Source organism: Folsomia candida, unplaced genomic scaffold, assembly GCF_002217175.1.
Source record: "Folsomia candida strain VU population unplaced genomic scaffold, ASM221717v1 Fcan01_Sc001, whole genome shotgun sequence".
Classification (NCBI taxonomy): Eukaryota; Metazoa; Arthropoda; class Collembola; order Entomobryomorpha; family Isotomidae; genus Folsomia; species Folsomia candida.
Window position 1 is genome coordinate 3,857,274 of NW_019091193.1, and position 18,607 is coordinate 3,875,880.

At 36.2% G+C, this 18,607-nt stretch overlaps 5 protein-coding genes and 2 long non-coding RNA genes across 7 annotated transcripts; 6 read left to right on the plus strand and 1 right to left on the minus strand.

Annotated features, from left to right (window-relative positions):
• The first annotated feature begins 1,666 nt into the window (after positions 1-1,666).
• Positions 1,667-3,800, plus strand: LOC110863389. Its single transcript, XM_022112689.2, has 4 exons — positions 1,667-2,328; positions 2,428-2,647; positions 2,833-3,222; positions 3,602-3,800. The coding sequence occupies exons 1-4, from the start codon at positions 2,103-2,105 to the stop codon at positions 3,756-3,758; spliced, it is 993 nt and encodes a 330-aa protein (XP_021968381.1). The 5' UTR covers positions 1,667-2,102; the 3' UTR covers positions 3,759-3,800.
• Positions 2,833-4,079, minus strand: LOC110863390. Its single transcript, XR_002549260.2, has 3 exons — positions 3,892-4,079; positions 3,557-3,744; positions 2,833-3,479 (listed from the first exon to the last, which is right to left on the minus strand). It is a non-coding gene; the product is annotated as an uncharacterized LOC110863390 (long non-coding RNA).
• Positions 4,080-4,277: 198 nt separating this feature from the next.
• LOC110863304 (probable leucine aminopeptidase 1) lies at positions 4,278-6,461 on the plus strand. Its single transcript, XM_022112579.2, has 5 exons — positions 4,278-4,643; positions 4,849-5,109; positions 5,394-5,586; positions 5,684-5,756; positions 6,016-6,461. The coding sequence occupies exons 1-5, from the start codon at positions 4,421-4,423 to the stop codon at positions 6,361-6,363; spliced, it is 1,098 nt and encodes a 365-aa protein (XP_021968271.1). The 5' UTR covers positions 4,278-4,420; the 3' UTR covers positions 6,364-6,461.
• A 3,064-nt stretch (positions 6,462-9,525) lies between these two features.
• LOC118433937 (probable leucine aminopeptidase 1) lies at positions 9,526-10,669 on the plus strand. Its single transcript, XM_035846458.1, has 3 exons — positions 9,526-9,801; positions 9,874-10,135; positions 10,321-10,669. The coding sequence occupies exons 2-3, from the start codon at positions 10,000-10,002 to the stop codon at positions 10,569-10,571; spliced, it is 387 nt and encodes a 128-aa protein (XP_035702351.1). The 5' UTR covers positions 9,526-9,801; positions 9,874-9,999; the 3' UTR covers positions 10,572-10,669.
• Positions 10,670-11,057: 388 nt separating this feature from the next.
• Positions 11,058-12,030, plus strand: LOC110850756 (leucine aminopeptidase 1). Its single transcript, XM_035846335.1, has 3 exons — positions 11,058-11,198; positions 11,276-11,348; positions 11,567-12,030. The coding sequence occupies exons 1-3, from the start codon at positions 11,098-11,100 to the stop codon at positions 11,912-11,914; spliced, it is 522 nt and encodes a 173-aa protein (XP_035702228.1). The 5' UTR covers positions 11,058-11,097; the 3' UTR covers positions 11,915-12,030.
• A 1,398-nt stretch (positions 12,031-13,428) lies between these two features.
• On the plus strand, positions 13,429-15,124 carry LOC118433799. The gene is made up of 6 exons (XM_035846047.1): positions 13,429-13,648; positions 13,759-13,974; positions 14,073-14,327; positions 14,410-14,603; positions 14,697-14,856; positions 14,939-15,124. Exons 1-6 carry the CDS (start codon positions 13,459-13,461, stop codon positions 15,094-15,096), a joined length of 1,173 nt encoding a protein of 390 aa, XP_035701940.1. The 5' UTR covers positions 13,429-13,458; the 3' UTR covers positions 15,097-15,124.
• A 2,531-nt stretch (positions 15,125-17,655) lies between these two features.
• On the plus strand, positions 17,656-18,234 carry LOC118439337. Its single transcript, XR_004837365.1, has 2 exons — positions 17,656-17,861; positions 17,936-18,234. It is a non-coding gene; the product is annotated as an uncharacterized LOC118439337 (long non-coding RNA).
• Positions 18,235-18,607: the final 373 nt, after the last annotated feature.

An 18,607-nucleotide genomic window follows, 5' to 3' on the forward strand; every position in this document is an offset into this window, starting at 1 on the left:
ATTTCGAAGTTTTTGGAGCTGGGTCAGATTTGGGATTTTTAGGAGCTAGGTTAGATTTGGTATTTTTAATATCAATTTCGACTTTTTGCGTCATTTTTGGAATAAAATTATGCAATTTATTGGAATGATTGGACTTCAAACTGATAGGAATTTGTGTTATGAAACAATTAAAATTTCTGAGAAGGAAATTTAGTTTCAAATTCAAAGTTCAATGATAAAAATTGTGTCCCCTGGTTTATGTATGTGTGTGGTCACGAGTGCGAAGGTGACTAATGATTCGTAATTAAAGGAAGGTGTGTGAGACGAGGAAAACCTACGTGGCTTTCTTTTACGGGAAGAAATCCGAATGTTCGGTTTTATATGCATTTGCGTCATTGGCTTTTGTTTACTGCATTTAAACGGCAACAAATAATCTTTGTCTCATGTTTCGATTGATGCCACTATGGAGACCGTGCTTGGTATACAAATGAAACCTGCGATTTTTATGCAGGATATTGTACAGAGCATGGGCCATCCTTACGTAGAAATTTTCATCAATTTTTCTAACCTACATATGACTTTTTTTCGGACAATTAACTTGCTCCATGTGATGCCCCTTGTTCTTGGCTACAAGTCCACAGCGCTTTTTCGTTGATGAAAACACTTGCTGACACTTTTAATGGCTTATTTTTAGCCACTCGTCCTTAAAACGTTTCCAAAGCCTATTTAAAGTCGTAGCTAATTTGTGTATTTTCTCCGCGACGCACAACAAATTGACCTTCTCCCGTTACGGTCATCTACCCTGGACTAAGCTTCGTCGATTGTGATCACAGATTCGTCACTACCTCCAGCAAGGTGGTTCTCATACAGCTTTTTTTGCAAAAAAGTGACAATTAGCGATGTGACGCTGGTTCAACGCCTGCAGTTTTGTCTTCGTCCGTTTGATTTTGTCCCAATCTCTTCTAATGACCTTAGGAATACTAGCAGGATTCGATTTTAGTAGTTTCGCCATACTGCGTATGCTCATTGGCATTTCCTGGTCGATCAAACGGTTGAGCTTGGTTTTTAGCTTTTTCGACCGATTTACTAGGGGGCCGTTTATAGTGTGAGGAGGCAGTCCCTGATTAATGGCTCGTCTTCCAACACCTCCTATATTTATTATTCTATAAATTGACGCCGAAGAAATTTCATTCCCACGTGCATTCAGCCTTTTTCATCACATTTCCGATGAAATTCTGACTGGAAAACTTTTTGAGTGTACCTCTACTTAAAATAGTCATGGAGGGGCCATTTTTAAGAACTTCGAGTAGAAAAAAATCAGAGACTTATCTAATTGGTTTGTCTACCAAACAGTGTAGGCCGGGTTTGTTTAAGTTGTACCAGTTTTTTCGCGCGAGCGTTTGAAAATTTCTACGTAAGGATGGCCCATGCTCTGTATTTACATATGTACATACATACATTCATGCTGCAAAATTTCAATTGAAAAATCAGCAAGTTATAGTCAGTCGTCTAAACTAATATGTAAGATAATGCATTTTCTATTAATGAAAACCCGTGATCATAGAAAATGTAGTAATATGTAAATTCATCCTTTAACCTCTTTCGAACTACAGATTCTTAAACAAAATTAAAATTTTATTCATAGATTTCTTTAGTTAATCAAAATATGTAGGTTCAGAGATTCGCCATATAAATACACAAATAAAACGACACGACGGATACATAAGTTGTCACTAGGGCTAAAAAAAGCAGACGGAAACTAAAGAAATGAGTACATACATTATGTCAAACTTGGCATCGTACGACAATCGACAGAGTTCCTTAATTGAGTTTATTAAGGATTTTGTTATCGGTACACGTCAATGGATTTCCCAAACGAATGTATGTAGATATAGAGACAAATTGATACTGGTGGACTTGTACACCAATTTGTAATTCTTGTGCTCTGAACAAGTCATAACTTGATCTGTTAATGAAGCTACAACATACTTGTAGGAATAACGTTGAGTCAGATAACCTAGCTTATCAGGCGATGGCGATAACGAAACAAACAATATATTTATAAGCCGACTTGGCACGTGTGCATACATTATAAGCCAATATTTTCCTGACGCTAAAGTAAAATGCAGCTGATTGCAATTTTGTCCTTTTTTGTGATTTCTGCATGCCTTCCGGATTCGCAAGGTGAGTTTGCAGATTTTGAAAATCTACAAAGCTCCACGAACGAACCCACCTCGGAATTTACTGATGAGCCTACGACGGAAGATCCCTGTACTCCAACTGGATCAACGGACTGGCTGACGTCGTCTACGACCCGTTGGGATGAAGGAGACATTGCGAATAATTTTGGTATGGAGTACCCATTAAAAATGCCAATTTTTGACCGATTTTCTCATGGAATCGATTAGCATACCAGAACTTGAATTTTTTTACTGTATAAATTGTCAGGGACGCAATGTGGTGAAACTCTGACTGGATCTGAGGGGACAATTTCGTACAAAAGCGAGGAATTTTTTGACACATACGAAAGATGTTTATGGATCGTTCGAGCTCACGGCAAGAGAGAGATTGCGTTTAACTTATCCAACCATTCCCTCGGAACGGAGGGGGTCGTTCATATAGCGACGTTTTGGAAACATACGCCACCATATTTTCGAACGTATATTTTGTAAGAGATTTCTGTATTTGTCATAATCAAAAGCTTATTTAATTGCGAAAAATTGCAATAATTAGCGTCGTCACAACGTCTTATTTAGGATCTCAAATTTTCGAAGCTCAAAGCATTTATGTATGTTGTATGTCTTGAGGGGTCATTTACATTTTTTTGGGAAACAGTATTTTATTTTATTTCAGGAAACCCGGAACTACAAACGTTACGATGTTCGGAAACGTTGCCGTCGTAATGTTCGCTTCCACTAGTGCAAACGGAAATGGAAAGGGTTTTATGTTAGATTGGATCGGAATGGGAGATTCAGCCGACGTTTCGGATCTTTCCCGGGATTATATTTCTTCCGCAGATTGGGAAATTAATGGTGGGGGGAATGTGACACATCCTGACAACTTGCCATGTGAGATGTACAATGACGACGAGCTGTCCGTCTTTGTCGTCGCCACGCCAGACTTTAAGTTCGTTCGAGATCGTTTTGTGAGATACAAGTGGCAATCGTACGGGATGGATAATTGTTACGATTGGGTGTGGGCGTACGACTTTAACTATTTTCAAGGGTGGAGAGCTAGGGTGAGGTAAATAAATAGGCCACGTATTTATATCAGAGGTCGAAGCCGACAAATTTTGCGGCGACGGCGGCCAATTTTTGTGATTTTTCGGCAGTGTCGGCGCTCCAATGTTGAAGGAATAGGATACCAGATTTTTTTGTGCGTAAAATGCTGTCGGCGGCGTCAACCTCTGATTTTTAAATACATGTTATGTACATACATCTCGTATAATTTTAATGAAATACGTATCCGGTTTAAGTAGGCAATTTTGCGTCGACGTCGACCTGTGATTTTTTAATTAGTGATACGAGATTTTTCGTGATTAAATTAAACCTTGCACTGAATAATGTAATTTTCATACGAGTTATGTAATGGTGATTTCTGCAAAACTGTTGTAATATTGCAGGTACTGTGACCTTGAAGGAATTGATGGGGAGTTTGTCTTTGGCGAAAATGTGTTGTACGTGTTCTCCTCCAATTATGTCCGGGTTGGGGGTGGATTTTCACTCTCGTGGCAACTTCCAGCGGAGAATGGGGATATGTCCAAATCTGAAAATTTGTAGTAAAAAATATGTAACTTAAAAATAAAATTGATGGAAAAAATAGTTGCGATTTATTGTGTACGTATGTATCTATTTATTTATTTAGAAATCTTAGTATTTATGTAAATGTACGAAAATTTACATGCGCACGTACATAAATATATATCAGACGGTCCGATTCAGACTACGACGTCAAACAGAGTACCACATGCGTATGTAAATATGTACATGACAACTTTTAGTCATTAATTAAACCCAATTAAGTAAACACCTAAAAACAGTTAACGGAAATTGACAAGTCAGATAAGCAGAGTGTAAAGGGTAATTAATTCGTGATGAGATGGAAAAATAATGAATGGAAAAATATCCATTGACAAATTATTACCCCATCTGAACATTATCATTCAGATAAGTTCATACATTAAATATTTATTATCATCAGAGTGACGTGCAGACTTAACAATGAATAAATTCTCAATTTGTATTTTCACAAGCCGAGCAATATGCGTATCGTATTTCGTCACGATGTCCAATGTCACGTAGACACCGGATGGCAAAGAGTTGATAAAATGGATTGTCTGCGATAAAAAATTGACACAGCTCATAAAGGAATCGAGTTACATTTTTTAAATTAAAAAATATATTTGCATATGTATATCAAAGTTTCCTAGAAAATAAGAATTATGCGGGTTATTAAATTTGTCGTCGTTATCGCGTCTCTCAGCGTAGTAGTTGCCCGACCATCCTTGAAGGACGGAAAACGTCTGATTAAAACTAGTGAGACGGACGCAGGATTCTGGCTGACAAAGGATGAGATTTTTAGTCTGATCAAACAGGGAATTAATTTTGTTGATGTGACTGAAAGCAAATTTCCGAACGGCGTTAACACAACAATTTCAGGGCAAGGTATAGCTTAATTATTGTTGCGAGTCACCTCATTTGCATAAATCTAACTATGCCCATTTTCGGTTTGACCACTCTACATATGTCTGTCGCTAATGTGTCAAAAATCGGCAAATGAGGTGACCAGCCGGAAAAATTCTGGAGTATATATGAACTTTTTAAGTACAAGGATATCATTTTATTAAGGCGAAGATTTTTTAATTTTCAGAAATTCCGAGTAGCTTGAGGTATCAAAACGTTGTTCACAATGCTTTCGAAAATATCGATATTTTGAGAATGCAAACTTTTGTCGACCGTTTCGACAACTTTCCCAACCGATACTTCAATAATCAGAATGGCGTCGATGCGGCCGACTGGGTCGAAAGGATGGTTAAGATTGCGATAACAGATGGTGCATACGGCGGAAAAGTAACGGTGGAAAAGTTCACTCACAGTTGGCCACAGAGTAGTATTATCGCAAGGATTGAGGGTAAGTAAGTTCGTCGAAACGCATAATTAATATGTATGTCGGGGTATAAAATAAGTCCTATTAATTAATCATTAAAAACTGCTTGTACATATGTACGAAAATTGTATTCTCAAATATTCTCAATCAGCGAAATGCATACAAAACAACCAGTAAATATTTAATTAGCGTAATTTTATGAAAATTCTTTATTTGTGAACTGGAGGACTTCTCGCCCCACAGACTTTGAATTATTGAAGTTCTTATGTAAATTATGTTTGGAAATTAAACTCGAAAACGATTTTTAGGTGCGGATCCCGTATTGAAGGAAGAGGTCGTCATCTTTGGAGCGCATTTTGACTCCATCAATTCAGCAGATCCGGTTGATGGTATCGCGCCAGGGTCGGATGACAACGGAAGCGGAAGTGTCACCCTATTTGAATCCCTGCGAGTATTAATCGAGTCTGGGATCATTCCTAAGAGAACGATCGAGTTTCAATGGTAAATATAGTTTACCGACAAACTTCAATTATTTATTGGCGACTTCAGATTTTTAAAATTTTTCGGGCTATTAAAAACATTTGCGTAATGTAATCAGGTATGCGGCTGAAGAGGTAGGACTACGAGGATCCGGCGATATTGCGGAAGCATATTATATCCAAGGCGTCAAGGTTAATACACATTTTAACAAAAATTTCTAGGTTTTGAAATTAAGTGCAGTTGATTGGATTTTTAAAACAAGCTGAAATCATTAAATTCTGAACGTAATGAATTATTTCATCGTCCCGCATGCTCTAGAAATTATCCAGCTAATCACCTCAATTGTCAATTGCAAATTTTTGCGCATTATTGGGAGACTTAACCAATGGAAATTGGCACTGAGATTTATCCAAATGAGGTGCCCCGCAATAATAATTTTACTATGCATAGGTTGTAGCAATGGTGAATTATGACGTCGTTGGATACCGCGCAGGCGCGACCCAGATCGGTCTCCTTACGGACAACACGTCCCCAACGTTGACCGCCCTCCTCCGTCTCGTAATCGATAAGTATTGTACAATTCCGTGGATTAACCATCAGTGTGGGTACGGTTGTTCGGACCACGCCTCATTCACCCGCCATGGCTTTCCCGCCGCTTCTCCGTCAGAGTACCCCATGAATCCAAATATGCATAAGGAAATTGACACGGCGGAAAAAATGAGTTTCGAACAACTCGCAGAATTTGTGAAATTAACGGTTGGAACAGCCGTAGAAATTGCGGAGGTACAAGAAACATAAATTTGTCTAAATGTTGTGCAGCGTCGAATTAAATAAGCGATTTTATAAAATGAAACACTGATTAAAAAATAAATCTTAAGTGAAAAATACGAGTAAAATATTTCTTTAATGAGCATTTATTAATTTCGAAAATGAAAGAAGTAGAAATTGCATAGAAATTGCATTAACATGAATGACTGGAAAAGGATAATCATGATGCATTCTTTCAGTATACTGAATAATTACGGACTTGCGGTTAATGAATATTACTAAATGCGTAAGGATAAAGACTCAACAACTTAATTACAATTTCAGTGTTCTCTCATCTCTACGTGGTAGAATTTCTTATTACGATTGTCGACTTTATCCTTTTTCTTAGTGAGGCAAATACCGGACAACGAAAAAAAATTTTCGTAATAGAGTTTAAAATATTATTTTGTATAAACGAGATTTGTAACTTGTGAAGTACCTAATTAATAATAAGTTTTAAATTGAAGAATAGTAAAATTGTCGGAATTTTAATTTGTATTAACGTAAAATTAAGAAGTACTTGGGTGTGAATTTCAGAGGTTGGGAGAATACATGAAACGGAAAATACAAAATACAATATAAGACACCTCAAGTTTATAAATACATACCTACATACAGTCAATGGAAAAAGTATTGGCAACCCCCACGCCAGCTAAATACAATTGGCTGTAACGTTGGAATGCATTATACAATTGGCATGAAAATTTGTAGGCCTTTAGCAAATATAATGTAGTTTTCGATTATAGTCATGTTTTATTGATTAAAACTAGATAAGCACAGTTTTTAAATAATTTGTTGGAAAATTTGCAAAATTAACCCGCAAAAAGTATTGGCAACATGTGGCCAAATTAATTACGCGAAACAACTTTCTTAATCAGCTACCACATTTCATTACGGTAAGTTAATTAGGTGACCAAATATGACGTTAGCTACATTTTAAGTCTACAGTTGTGTTGTCTGGAGCCAAAATGGCGACACCAAACGAGCTGTATTGGCGCCGGGAGAAATAATCATGTCTCTTTCACAAAAAAGCTTTCTTATCGAAAATTCAAAGAGAAAACATACTTTTCCATATTTACTATTGAAAACGTAGCCAAGAAATACAAAATGGCAATCTCAGTTTCTACTTTTCCATGGTGCGAAAGGAAAAAGTCATCTACGCCCACGAGCCACTGATGCATCAAGCAAATTATCACTCGAGATCGGAAGATTTCAGCTCCCAAAACCATGTTGAATTTGAGAACCAACTGTGGGGTCAACATATCATGCAATATTGTGATCAATCAAAAATCATGCCATGGGGTTTCAGGGTCCAGAAGCTCGACTGACGCGAGGGTCCCCAAAACGAACCAACTCAATAAATTGGAATGGACTAAATACCACCCTGAATAGACTTCCAATGAATGAAAAATGTTCTGCTGGTCTGACATAAGCATATTTTGCTTATTCGGAGCCAATTGAATGGTTCAAGTCTGGCGGATGCCATAATAGGCTCACAAAAACGAATATGTTCCTATGACAGCTAAACACAGAAGAGGAGCGATTATGGTTTGGGGTTAAATGACTAGGTCGTGGCGTAGGTAGCTGGTCATTATCGATGGAATCCTGACCAATGAGGTCCAAATAATCATTCTAAACGATAATTTGAAATTATTTGATAAAAATCTGACCTATGAAGGAATTTTATATTCCGAAAATTCAGTGACCCCAAACATGTAGCCAATTTAACGATGCAAGGTTTTGGAGATCGAAAAGGTTAAGCTTCTTTCGTTGATTGCACAGTCTCCCGATGTGATTCTGATTGTCCGGATTCAGATTAAGTGTGGGCAGCCATATAGAAAAGCGTTATAACGAAACTTGTTGACTCAATTCTCCGACGTATTTTTGCTTGTATTGCGTCGAGGGGAGGTGCTACGTAATACTAGAAGCAGTTTGTCATAATAAAATTGGCGTTTCTTTGATTTATGATTTTTTAAGTTAAGGGTTGCCAATACTTTTTGCGGGTAAATTTTGCAAATTTTCCAACAAATTATTTAAAAACTGTGTTTATCTAATTTTAATTAATAAATCATGATTATAATCGAAAACTACATTATATTTGCTAAATGGGTACAAATTTCCATACCAATTGTATGATGCATTCCATGGTTATAGCCAATTTTATTTAGCTAGCGTGGGGGTTGCCAATACTTTTTCCATTGACTGTATATACAACATATATACAAAAAGACCGTAATACGCTACAGCTCCTCAAGCGGAGCTATCCAGTTTTTTTGCGATACTAGGTTATCGTATGTAAAAATATAACTTCGAATAAAGGAACTATTAACAAAGATGATGGGTCAACTGAAAAATTGTATGCCACAAATGCATCAGAGGTCAACGCCGCCGGTCGTACGCCGTCGCGCCGCCTGACGCCGGTAGCATTTTACCCGCCGGCGCCGAAGATAAATCAGATTTTCTATTTCTATAACATTGGGGCGCCGCGCCGCCCCTCCGAATCCGCCGGAAAATGATCCAAAATTAACGCCTCCTCTGCCACAAAAGTGGTCGGCGTTGACCTTTGAAATGGCTGCCGATATCTGGGGAAAACCAAACAGAAACTATTTATTTGTGTGTTTGGTATAGGGAGAAAGCCACATATAAACTTCCCGAGCACTACAATGTGTAAATATTTATCGGACCACGACGTCAAGCAGAGTTCCACAAGCGCACAGATATATGTATATAAATACATAAATATGTGTGTACATATGTACATAAATGACAACTTCTGGTCATTAATTAAACCAAATTAGGTATGTGAGTATTTATATATTTACAAGTTAACGAAAATTGACAAGTCAGATAAGTAGAGTGCAACATGTAATTAATTCGTGACGAGATTAATTGACAAATATACATCGACAAATTATGTATTACCCGATTTGAAAAAAAGATTCTGATAAGTGCATATTTACAGTGTTATCATCAATGACGTGCAGACTTAACAATTGAATACATAGATTCAATTCCCAAGGATTTTGGATTTCCCCAAATCGAATATGTTTATCATTTTTCGTCACGATGTCCAATATCACGAAGACATCGAATGGCAAGGGGTGAATAAAAGGGATAGTCTGCGAGGCAAAATTGCCACAACAGACAAAGCAATCGAGTTGGAGTTTTCAATTTACAAAAATTTTAACTAAAAATTTCTAAAAATTATGCGGGTTATTAAATTTGTCGTCGTTATCGCGTCTCTGAGCGTAGTAGTTGCCCGACCATCCTTGACGGAAGGGAAACGTCTGATTAAAACTAGCGAGACGGACGCAGGATCTTGGTTGGGGGAAGATGAGATTTTTGGTTTAATCAAAAACGGAATTAAATTTGTTAACGTAACCGAAAGCAAATTTCCGAACGGTGTTAACACAACAACTTTAGCGAAGGGTATGAGCTTGTGAAGTACAAGGTTATTACTTGTTAAGATGATAATAAGTATTATATTATTTTTATTTTTAGCAATTCCAGGAAGCTTGAGGTACCCGGATACTGTTCACAGTGCGTTCGAAAATATCTATATTTTAAGAATGCAGCTTTTTGTCGACCGTTTCGAACACTTTCCCAACCGATACTACAATAATCATAATGGCGTCGATGCCGCTGATTGGGTCGAGAAGATGGTCAAGATTTGCGATAGCGGATGATGCCTACGGTGGAAATGTGACGGTGGGAAAATTCACTCACAGATGGCTACAGAGCAGTATCATCGCAAGGATTGAGGGTAAGTACGTCAAAGGGCACTGAAATACGTACGAGATAACTAGTAATTATTTAATTATCCGAATTTTTTGCAATATTTTAATGGTCAAATTGTGCAAACTTCACTGCCCCACGGACTTTTAATACATAATCAAAATAATATAATTCCCTATACGTTTTAAAACTAGAGTCGAAAACGGTTTTCAGGTGCGGATCCCAAATTGAAGGAAGAGGTCGTCATCTTTGGAGCACATTTGGACTCCTTCAATTTAACCAATCCTGTGAATGGTAGAGCGCCAGGGTCAGATGACAACGGAAGCGGAAGCGTAACCCTATTCGAATCCCTGCGAGCAGGCAGCGCAACTATTGCGGTGCATCGAAGTCAACCGGATGGATTTGATTTGAATTTCGGCCCGCCTCCAATGTTAATCAAATGGGCACGTGATTTTGGCGCGTAGAAATTCTGTCCGGTTGACTTCGATCCACCGCAATAGCATACCATAAACTCCTCCCTGGATCCATTTATCTTTTTAGGGACACTCAAGAACGGATCCAAAATGTGAACATGTGCGATCGACTTGAAATTCAAAACTTAATAGTTTACTGACCTTAAAAATTTATGCAGACTATATTTTCATCGCCATGACCTTTTTTTCGACACCATATGACCTGACTGGGTAAAATTGGGTGATCGACTGATGATGAATTTTGGCCAATCAGGTTATATGGTGTCGAAAAAAGGTCATGGCGATGAAAATAAAATAGAAATAAATTTTTAAGGTCACAAAACCCTTAAATTTTGAATTTCAAGTCGATCACCCAATTTTACCCAGTCAGGTCATATGGTGTCGAAAAAAAGGTCATGGCGATGAAAATATAGTCTGCATAAATTTTTAAGGTCAGTAAACTATTAAGTTTTGAATTTCAAGTCGATCGCACATGTTCACATTTTGGATCCGTTCTTGAGTGTCCCTAAAAAGATAAATGGATCCAGGGAGGAGTTTATGGTATGCTAGTTGCGCTGCCTGCCTGCGAGTGTTAATCGAGTCTAGGATCGTTCCTAAGAGAACAGTCGAGTTCCAGTGGTAATTTATCGACAAATTTCAATTTAATTCGTGACGCCATCAGATTTTTAAAGGTTTTTGGGCTAAAACTTAATCAGGTATGCCGCTGAAGAGGTAGGACTTCTAGGATCCGGTGAAATTGCGCAAACATATTTTACTCAAGGGGTCAAGGTAAGTTACTTACTTAATAAGCAAAATGTTAAGCAATTTCATGATAACAATTTTAGTGAAAATTTCTAGTTTTCCAAAAAAAAAGTTAATTTATTTAGATAGTTGGTTGCTTTAAAAACACAATTTTGTTTTACATACATATATCATAAATTAGTATAGTTTTATAAATTTTATTGCACTCTAAACTTACTAAATTATTTATCGTCCCATTTACACAGGTTGTGGCAATGGTGAACTATGACGGCGTTGGCTATCACGCAGGCGCTAACCAGATCGGTCTCCTTACAGATCACACATCCACCACGCTGACCGCCCTCCTTCGCCTTTTGATCGAAAAGTATTGTGCATTCTCATGGATTAACCATCAGTGTGGGTACGGTTGTTCGGACCACGCCTCATTCACCCGCCACGGCTTTCCCGCCGCTTCTCCGTCAGAGTACCCCATGAATCCAAATATGCATAAGGAAATTGACACGGCGGAAAAAATGAGTTTCAAACAAATCGCAGAGTTTGTGAAATTAACGGTTGGAACAGCCGTAGAAATTGCGGAGGTACAAGAAGCATGAAAGTTTTCACTGCAGCATCGAATCAAATAATTTAATAGAATGGATTCGTTTAACTGATTAAGAAAGAAATCTTAGGTGAAAAACACGAATAAAATATTTAATGAGCATTTAACAAATTTTATTACTATTTATAATATTTATTTTGACGCGTAAAAATTGCACTAAATTGGCAAGAAAAGTATAAAATCCTGATATTCATGAGGCATTGTTTCAATAACAAATCGGGACTTGCTGTTGGGATATTATTAAATATGCATGAGGATGAAGATCCAACCGTGTTGTCTCACGTGGATAGAATTTCTAATTACGTTTGTCGACTTTATCATTTGTCGTAATATTAGAGTTGATAATTAAACACTGCTGGATATGATGGACGTATTTAAAGTTGCATGGACTTGTATTACTTACATCTTTATCTTTATCATGGTTTAAAATAGTATTTGGGTACATGAGATTTATCGATTCTTCAAATAATTAATAGATGAATTTTTGACAGAGTGCAAAGTGAAGATAAGCAAAATTGTCTAAATTTTAATTTTTTTTAAACTACTTAATAAGTAGGTGTGAATTTATTGTCTTTGTCCAGCGATCGAAAAAAAACTGCATGTTAACATAACATATGCATACGCAAATTCCTCGTTTAGCATGCAACACGGGTTTTAATGAAAATTTGCATACGTCCTTATAAATATTTTGACCTTGCTATGTACCAAGCTTAAATTGTCACATTTTAGGTAGAATAGTCGAGCTATAAAATATGTGCAGAAAAAATATCTTTGAGACACGGGATAAACTTGAGATCATGCTTGCATAAATATTTATCTAGTTGATTTTTCCTCTCTCAGGGTTCCAAACATACAAATTTGTGTGATATATTTGTGTTTTATTTGGTAAGGTATTATTATAAAATTGACAAACTCATTGTTCCTCATGTAAAATTTTACTAGGGATGATGCTTTTCTTGAGCTAGATAAATACATGGATGACTTTACAAAGATTTTAGGAAAACTGTTGAATACGAAATATAGAGTGATTATGTGAAATATTTGCATATCTATGTAAATATATATGTCTTACGACATATGCAAATCCTACATGCATATGTTCATGATTATAAATTTTATTCTTATTGAATGTTACAAATTTAAGCATTTGGTCACAATTGGAGTTCACCCATGAAGAACCGACATCATATTTATTGGATATTTTGTTAGGGAACTCGATATTTCTTAAGGGAAAGTTTGGTTAGGGAAGGCATTAACATTTTATTTGCATAATACTTAATTATTTAATCTTGCAATATTTCCATCAAATTAAAATAACATTTTATTCACAAGCATCGGGTGAATAAATCGTTCATAAGTTGTTTCCATAAAAGCTGCATATTATGTACGTTGTAATTCAGTCGGTCCTTCCCTAACATTTTATCCAAATAATATGCATCACTTGTACACAAAGAGAAAAAGTGCGCGATATACGACGCGCTCTGCCAGTCCACCTCACACTAGTAGGAATACAGTTGACCGAAATTTCGTTTCCTCGAGATGTTTTCAGTAGTCAAATTTAAAATTGACAGTAGTGTTCAAGTAGTTCCTTCATCCTGGCTGTCAATTGACAAAGGTCAATGTAAATGGCCACCAGGTCCTTGCAAGGACATAAGTGCACATATCCGGGCTGTGAAAAAACCGGGTGAAGATTGGCCTTTATTTGATATACGGATCTTTAAATCAACTAGTAAGAAAAATCAATTTATTTTATTTAATTTTAATAAATTCTGCTCGCTATATTTGAATACATTTTAATTGAGAATCTAATTTTGTTTTCCTATTCAAATTTTTACACAGATAATTACCTGGAAGCCAAAAATTTGGAAAAACAGGCCACCACGTCATCGGACCTTGACACAACTGACGCTGAAGACGACCAACTTTTTGGAAAGGGTACGGGTCTGGAAGCTTCCAGGAAAAGACAACGACGACCGTCATCGTCATCTGAAGAGGAAGAAGGCAGCCATTCTCAACTAAGTATCTCAACTAATTCGATAAATATTAGGGAAGAAGGTACGTATATTCTAATCCTAAATTGGAATTCTGTTAAATTCTCAATTATAAAAAATACCACCGACACCACCATAACATTGCCATATTTATTGTTTCAGATTTACTAGAATTTGACGGAAGTAAATACCAACTTGTCGTTGTCAATGACTCAGCAGGGTTAAATTCGCCAGCATCACAAGGTCAAATAGGTGCACATCAGTTAGCCGCAGGGTCAGAAAATCATCATTGGTCATCCCCCCCTCTCTCACAAGAAGATGTCCCGCCTCCTGTGAGAACTCAGGCCGGAAATGCAGAAATCGCTGCCACCCGTCTTCGTGGAGTGACGTTGGAGGATATTTATCTACGTCAAGTTGGTAAGAACGTTCTCTATCATGCCTGAATTTTAAATTCTAAAATAATTTTAAAGCTTTAAAATTTGTGTATAATTTATACTAGCACTGGAGCGAATGGTCGCGAATGGAATCTCAGATATTCGTCAAGATATTCGTACTCTGCTACTCCGGACTGCTGACACTAATTCATCTGAAGAAAATATTGTCGTTCTCCCCGTGAACCTCCCCCTAGAAAGTGAATCTGATGTTTTAGTTCTGGAGGATTGGCTAAAGGACAAAGATAATTGCTCGAAGCTCGTATGTTATTAATACATATTTATTATTTAAAACAATTTAGCAATTTTTATTCATCTAAATTAAGTTGTAAACAATTTTTGTACTCGTTTCTAGGTAGAAATTTTCAAGAAAAATGGAGGAAAATCAGCACTGAAAGTTGTTACCGGAATTTTAGCAAGTACCCTCAGTAAAAGCTTAGCAGAAAAAATTAATTATGTTGGCGCTAATGGAAAAACAGCATTTAACAGTTTAAAATTGAATCGTCTGGTTATTGGTAAATTCTTATTGAATAGATTAATAGCGGCTGTATTTATAAAGCTTTATGTTTTAATAATATACAATTTCTGTTTAATTAGATGCCACTCTGGCCAGTGAATTTGGGAAAAAATTGACAATATCGGACATCGTGGGAATTATCCAGCGCTGGTTAGGAAACGCAAGAGATTTGGATGGTGGCAGAACTTCCAGAAAAACAAAAAATGTCGTCGTACCGAACGAAGAGGAGGAGGGTTAACGAAGAAGCAAATATATTACTTCAAGAACTTAACGACAGTATTAGAGATATCGGAGTAGGTGAATCTAGTATTAATAGAAATTATGTTATTAATGTACAAGGTAGACAATGTCCACAGCAAAGTATTCGTGTAGATAGAAGGTTAGCTTCTGTGGAGGATATTAATATCTCAACATCTAAAGTTGGTATAGATCATGAAATTAGGGATTGGGCAATTAAGCACAATGTCACACACTCAGCTCTGTCAGACTTACTAAAAATCATCAAGCCTCATTTTCTTGACTCGAGTAGTTTGCCAATATGTTCAAAAACACTTTTAAAAACTCCTCGTAATATTTGTATCCAAACTCTAGCAGGTGGAAAGTTTTTCTATTTCGGGATAAAAAGTCAAATTCTAAAAATTATACCTGCAGGTTTTCCTTTTAGTCAGTTGACATTAACGATTGGTACAGATGGTTTCCCAATTTGCAAAAGTTCTGGAACTGATATGTGGCCTATTTTATTTAAGATTAATGAGATTAGTAATTCTAGACCAATAATTGCAGGCTTGTTTTGTGGTGAAAGAAAGCCTAGTAGCTTGGATGAATTTCTTAACCAATTTATTATAGAATTAACTGAATTAGAAACTAATGGAATATTAATGGGGACAACAAATTTTCCTGTCCGTGTTAAATGCATAATAGCCGACGCTCCTGCAAGAAGTTTTATTAAAGGAATTAAGCCTCACAATGGTCGGAGTAGTTGTGAGAGATGTGATGTCGAAGGCGAATGGGATGGGAAGAGAATAGTTTTTCCAATTTGTTCTGGTAGTAAGCGTACCGACTTAAGCTTCCGTTCCCAAATCGATGCCGACCATCATTTGCGCGAGTCACCCTTTCTTAAAACTAAAATCGATTTAGTGTCAGAGGTTGTTTTGGATTATATGCACTTAGTTTGCTTAGGTGTTACTAGAAAACTTTTATTGCTTTGGCTGAGTGGTCCCTTAAAAACTAGACTTCCGTCAGCAAAAATTAAAATAATCTCAGAATATTTTTCTAAAATTGCCAAGATTATTCCTTGCGAATTTTCAAGAAAACCTAGAGATTTAAAAGACATAAAAAGATTTAAAGCTACTGAATTCAGACAGTTTCTTTTATATGAAGGCCCCGCAGCTTTACGCAATATACTTCCCAGCAATCTTTATAACCACTTTCTCATATTTCACACTGCTATATATATTTTGCTCTCGTCTTCCGCAAATAATATTAATTGGAATAATACGGCAAGAGAGCTCATAGAATTATTTGTTAAAGATTTACAGAGATATTATGGGGGCTCTGTTATTGTTTATAATGTGCATTCATTGTTACATCTATCCGATGATGCATTAAAATTCGGAAAATTAGATAATGTTAGCGCTTTTGAGTTTGAAAGCTATTTACAGTTTTTGAAAAAATTAATTAGGGGTAACAATCGTCAGCTTGAGCAGGTTGTTAAACGGGTACAGGAATATGATAACTGTAGCTCAAGTCATTATTCTACAATTAAATCTAAGCACAAAATAAATGTGCCAAAGAAGAATGGTGAATTTAAAAAGTTTGAACTTGACAAATTTTGTATTAGAATAAAGGATGGTGATAATCACTTTGTTACTGAAGATGGTCGTTTTGTTAAAGTAGATAAAATATTTGTAGTTGATAATAAGCCAGTTGTAAATTGTAAAGTTTATCTTAATTGTACTGATGTTAAGGGATATCCAATTCGTAGTTCTTTGCTGGGAATTTGTTTTTTAAATTCTCAATTTACATCATCTTGTGAAATTGATATTTATAAGTTAACTAAAAAATGTATTGTAATTCCAGGTGATAGTGTAGATAAATTTATGTTATATTGTATTCCCATGCTTTAACGTCAAATTTATAAAATAAAAATACTTAAAAAGTAAAAGTAAAAAATTGCCTTCCATTTTTATTGCATAAAATTTTAATAAATACCGAATATATATGGTCGGAAATGTTTATTTTTTGTAAATATTATGGACCGGAAAATACGCACATAATATGTAACTTTTATGGAATTGACTCCGGTAAATAATACTTGGATAAAAGGTGCGTAAAAGGTATGTTTTTTCATACGTATTTTGTTTTGGAACCTCTGCCATCCTCTTACAGAAACCAGCATATATTATGGACGATTTCCCGAACATATTATTTAAGTAATATCCAAAATTTTCTTACTGGGCAATCTCATGCATGTACATACTGTACATTAACACATTAGCACCTTAAAATTAAAGTTATTAGCAAACACGTTGATTTGGACACCCTACTCATTGGGAAGGTAAACTGACCTATCTAATGTCAAAATAATCTTACGCATCTTGCATGCACAACGCCTTCTCCATCAGAAGTTCTCTTGTAATTAAAACGCTATTGTTTTACATGTTCACATTCTTATGTATGTATGCATGCATGCAAGTACATAGACATGTCTAACTTCACCTTGCAAGGTAAAGGTAATGAGGAAGTATATAAGTTTTGCTACAGGGCAAATTCTGCATAAAATATGCATGTACATATGCACACACGTGTACAAGTAATCATTACACTGGGACTCGTTTTGCGACCAGTGGAAAAAGTGATTTATTTAAATTGTACATAGTTTGTAAAATTGTTTTTCTGAGGTTTAGATTACCAACAATTTAAAAGCTTAACAACTTCAAACGGTTAGCCATAGTGCTCATTAAACCAGTCATGCACTTCTTCATTTTGCTGGGATTTATAATTGTGAGGTTTGCACAGCGTATCTTTCGATCTATGAATTTTTTAAGCTTGTTTGCTCTTAAATATTTAAATTGTAGGCGACGGGGTTCGCATTTTGGCCGCAGGACTTAAGTTCCCGGTTTGATTTCTATACGAAACTTGACCAAAGGCGGGCCAAGGATGGAAGACCGGGATGGTTCATCGGGGTCAAGGAGGGCACTGGAATACCGTATTTTGAACGGGACTACCAAAATCATAAGGGGCAGAGTTACCAGCCGGCGTATCAGCCCCCACCATCCGGACAATCGTACCCAGTAAATTGAGCAGTCAAATGTAACACAGGTGTCGATAAGATATGGCTATGGTCAAAACTGAAATAAAAAATATTCGATATGTATTTATTCAACAAGAAAATTGATAACTTATGTAAGTAAATGCATTTAACCTTCGTAGTTCTGTATCGATAATGTTAAATTAACTGCATGAAATTTCGTCCAATAATAATTGCATGTGATTTATTACTGTTCAAAAGAAACTGTATTTTTACTTTTCCTGATTGGAAGATGAATCTTGGCCTTAATTCGTGTAGGAATTTAAGCATAGTTTAATAATGTACATTGAATTTATTTTCTTTCGAAAAGTACTACACTTTGAGAGATACTAATTCATAAATCGGGGGAAATAGGACTCATGTTAGTGCATATGTAAGTAAGTTTTTGAATAGATAAAAATTTCAAATTTCCAATGTAAATTTCCCCCTTGAAATTGTG

Bases quoted from the DNA above. Each gene is read 5' to 3' on its own strand.
- LOC110863389 (XM_022112689.2), top strand. From the start codon at position 2,103: ATGCAGCTGATTGCAATTTTGTCCTTTTTTGTGATTTCTGCATGCCTT. The intron at 2,329-2,427 runs GTATGGAGTACC...ATAAATTGTCAG, and splicing joins AGACATTGCGAATAATTTTG to GGACGCAATGTGGTGAAACT. The intron at 2,648-2,832 runs GTAAGAGATTTC...ATTTTATTTCAG, and splicing joins TATTTTCGAACGTATATTTT to GAAACCCGGAACTACAAACG.
- LOC110863304 (XM_022112579.2), top strand. From the start codon at position 4,421: ATGCGGGTTATTAAATTTGTCGTCGTTATCGCGTCTCTCAGCGTAGTA. The intron at 5,110-5,393 runs GTAAGTAAGTTC...AACGATTTTTAG, and splicing joins TATTATCGCAAGGATTGAGG to GTGCGGATCCCGTATTGAAG. The intron at 5,587-5,683 runs GTAAATATAGTT...TAATGTAATCAG, and splicing joins AGAACGATCGAGTTTCAATG to GTATGCGGCTGAAGAGGTAG.
- LOC118433937 (XM_035846458.1), top strand. From the start codon at position 10,000: ATGGCGTCGATGCCGCTGATTGGGTCGAGAAGATGGTCAAGATTTGCG. The intron at 10,136-10,320 runs GTAAGTACGTCA...AACGGTTTTCAG, and splicing joins TATCATCGCAAGGATTGAGG to GTGCGGATCCCAAATTGAAG.
- LOC110850756 (XM_035846335.1), top strand. From the start codon at position 11,098: ATGGATCCAGGGAGGAGTTTATGGTATGCTAGTTGCGCTGCCTGCCTG. The intron at 11,199-11,275 runs GTAATTTATCGA...AAACTTAATCAG, and splicing joins AGAACAGTCGAGTTCCAGTG to GTATGCCGCTGAAGAGGTAG. The intron at 11,349-11,566 runs GTAAGTTACTTA...CCATTTACACAG, and splicing joins ATTTTACTCAAGGGGTCAAG to GTTGTGGCAATGGTGAACTA.
- LOC118433799 (XM_035846047.1), top strand. From the start codon at position 13,459: ATGTTTTCAGTAGTCAAATTTAAAATTGACAGTAGTGTTCAAGTAGTT. The intron at 13,649-13,758 runs GTAAGAAAAATC...ATTTTTACACAG, and splicing joins ACGGATCTTTAAATCAACTA to ATAATTACCTGGAAGCCAAA. The intron at 14,857-14,938 runs GTAAATTCTTAT...CTGTTTAATTAG, and splicing joins ATTGAATCGTCTGGTTATTG to ATGCCACTCTGGCCAGTGAA.